Here is a 2,144-nt window from a genome sequence, read left to right as displayed (position 1 = left end):
GGCGCGGGCGGCAGAACCGCGAGAAGCGCTTCACGTTCGTGCTGGCCGTGGTCATCGGCGTGTTCGTGGTGTGCTGGTTCCCCTTTTTCTTCACCTACTCGCTCACCGCGTTCGGCTGTTCCGTGCCGCGTATGCTCTTCAAATTCTTCTTCTGGTTCGGCTACTGCAACAGCTCGCTGAACCCCGTCATCTACACCATCTTCAACCACGACTTCCGCCGCGCCTTCAAGAAGATCCTCTGCCGCGGAGACAGGAAGCGCATCGTGTGAGCGTGGCCGCGCCAGAACGGAGACTGGATGCAGCCGCAGGCCGGGCTGATGGCGGGGCGCGCCCCTGCGCCCCACACACACTGCAGCGCGTCCTGCGAAACTCGCTTCCCCTGGCCCCAGAGTTTGCTCTGAGGCTTCTGGCCAGCACTTGCTCTTCTTGACGGGAAAAGTACTGTCTGGGAGCGCCACGTGCCCCCCAAAGGTTGGCAGGGCTTCTATGGACCCAGATCACTCCTCTTGGGTTCTCAGCCCCACTCATCAGTATTGTTCCCCAACGGTATTTTCACAACCCCCTGGGCGCTGCAGCTCTCCCAGGGTTCCTCGCAAGCACAGGCTTCCCAAAGGTCACAGCTCACAAAGGGTCAATGGACAGGGCTTACCCGGACCTGGCTAATTGCCCCCTGCTCCCTCCTGGCTCTATTTTTAAACAAAGGCTGGGCTGCCCCGCCTGCCCTCAGCATCCCCCACTGTAAATATACACTATTTTTGATAGTGAGGGGAGGGGGTCCCCCCAACCTCGCTTGGCTTTGTTGTTGAAATCCTGGCTGTCCAGATGTCCTGGAGACAGACACTTAGTTCTGCTTCAGGCCACTGCCCCTTTGCCTTGCAAAACCACGTTCTGATGTCTTTACCTCTCTCTGTCCTTTCACCAGCAACTGGTGACTGTCCCTGGGGCCTAGACCTGCTTTGAGATTTCCTGAGGGGGGAAGGATTTCTACCCATTTTCCCCCTCCCCCCACCCCTGTGCCTAACAGCACAAGCGATTGCCTTTTCCTATGTAAATATTACAGCGGTGGACCAAGACAGAAGTAAATGAACCTTTCCGCCTTGCATCAGCCTTGTGTACAGAGCCATTATCCTGGTGCCCCTTCGTCCCAGTAACTGACTTAAAAACCATCTCTTTCCCATGTTCTCCCCCTGTGTCCAGGGCCCCTGCTTGAAGGTTATGTTTTGTTTCTACTTGGTATGTACGCGGCCCCTCCCTCCCCAAAGTGCTGACTAGGGGAAAACTTTGAACTGCTGGGTTTAGACCTGGGCAGTGGAAATTAAGTGGAAGAAGCAAAGCTGATACAATTTGCCCAAGGTAAACAGCCTGAAAAGACAAACGAGCTTGTCAAGCTGAAGTTTCTGCTCCCAGAGTGTTTAGGTGTCAGAGTGTTGCCCTTTTTTTCTCCCTGCTTTTCTGGTTGAGGTTGTGCCACTGATGGACTCCTGTTGGGAGGGGAGGAGGGCGGAGACCTTGTGTTTACATCTGAGTTTCTACATGGTTTAGACTGAGACTCTTGAGGCCTGCGAGGCCTGCACTCTTCTATCACTAAAGAAAAACTAATGTCAGCACATGTTGCTAATGACAGTGGATTTTTAAAATAAAACGTTTACAGATCAAATGTGAAATAAATATGAATTAAGTGGTCCTGTCTGCTGTCTGAGTTTCCAAGAACTGGAAGGTTCTGGGAACACCTGATTATATGGCTATCTGGTATTTTTAGTTAACAGGTAGTTGTACATTATAAAACACTCCTTTGAAAGTGCAGTGACAATGTTACCATTTACCTAGGGTTTCTTAAGTGCCAGCTATCTTAAACCCATGTGGCTTCAACTTCACTTATCTTCCCCTAAGCCCTTTAAGGTAGTTATCACCATCCCCGGTGCCCACCAAAGAAAGTAGTAAAGGGCAAGTGATTACTCAAGTTTACCAAGGGGTGGCGACACTGCATATCCAGCTTTACCAGGTGCCAGGATCTGCCCTCTGCAACCCCAGAGCTGGTGGCAGTCACATCAGCACCACCTTGCAGACAACTCCCACCAGTGAGGCTTCTCCTGCAAGGCGCTATGCACAGAAAGTTTGACTACCCGGCGGTGTGTCTACATGCA

The 2,144-nt window shown here is 52.2% G+C and overlaps 1 protein-coding gene across 1 annotated transcript in view; it reads left to right on the top strand.

Annotated features, from left to right (window-relative positions):
- ADRA2A (adrenoceptor alpha 2A) overlaps positions 1–1,673 on the top strand; it is a 3,800-nt gene extending 2,127 nt beyond the window's left edge. The window contains exon 2 of the mRNA XM_004680997.2: positions 8–1,673. Coding sequence (XP_004681054.1) covers positions 8–269 — 262 coding nt within the window. The 3' untranslated portion in view covers positions 270–1,673. The remainder of the gene's footprint in view (positions 1–7) is intronic.
- The last annotated feature ends 471 nt before the right edge of the window (positions 1,674–2,144 follow it).

Source organism: Condylura cristata, unplaced genomic scaffold, assembly GCF_000260355.1.
Source record: "Condylura cristata isolate star-nosed mole 26May11 unplaced genomic scaffold, ConCri1.0 scaffold00011, whole genome shotgun sequence".
Classification (NCBI taxonomy): domain Eukaryota; kingdom Metazoa; phylum Chordata; class Mammalia; order Eulipotyphla; family Talpidae; genus Condylura; species Condylura cristata.
This window is presented reverse-complemented; position numbering and strand designations above follow the sequence as displayed.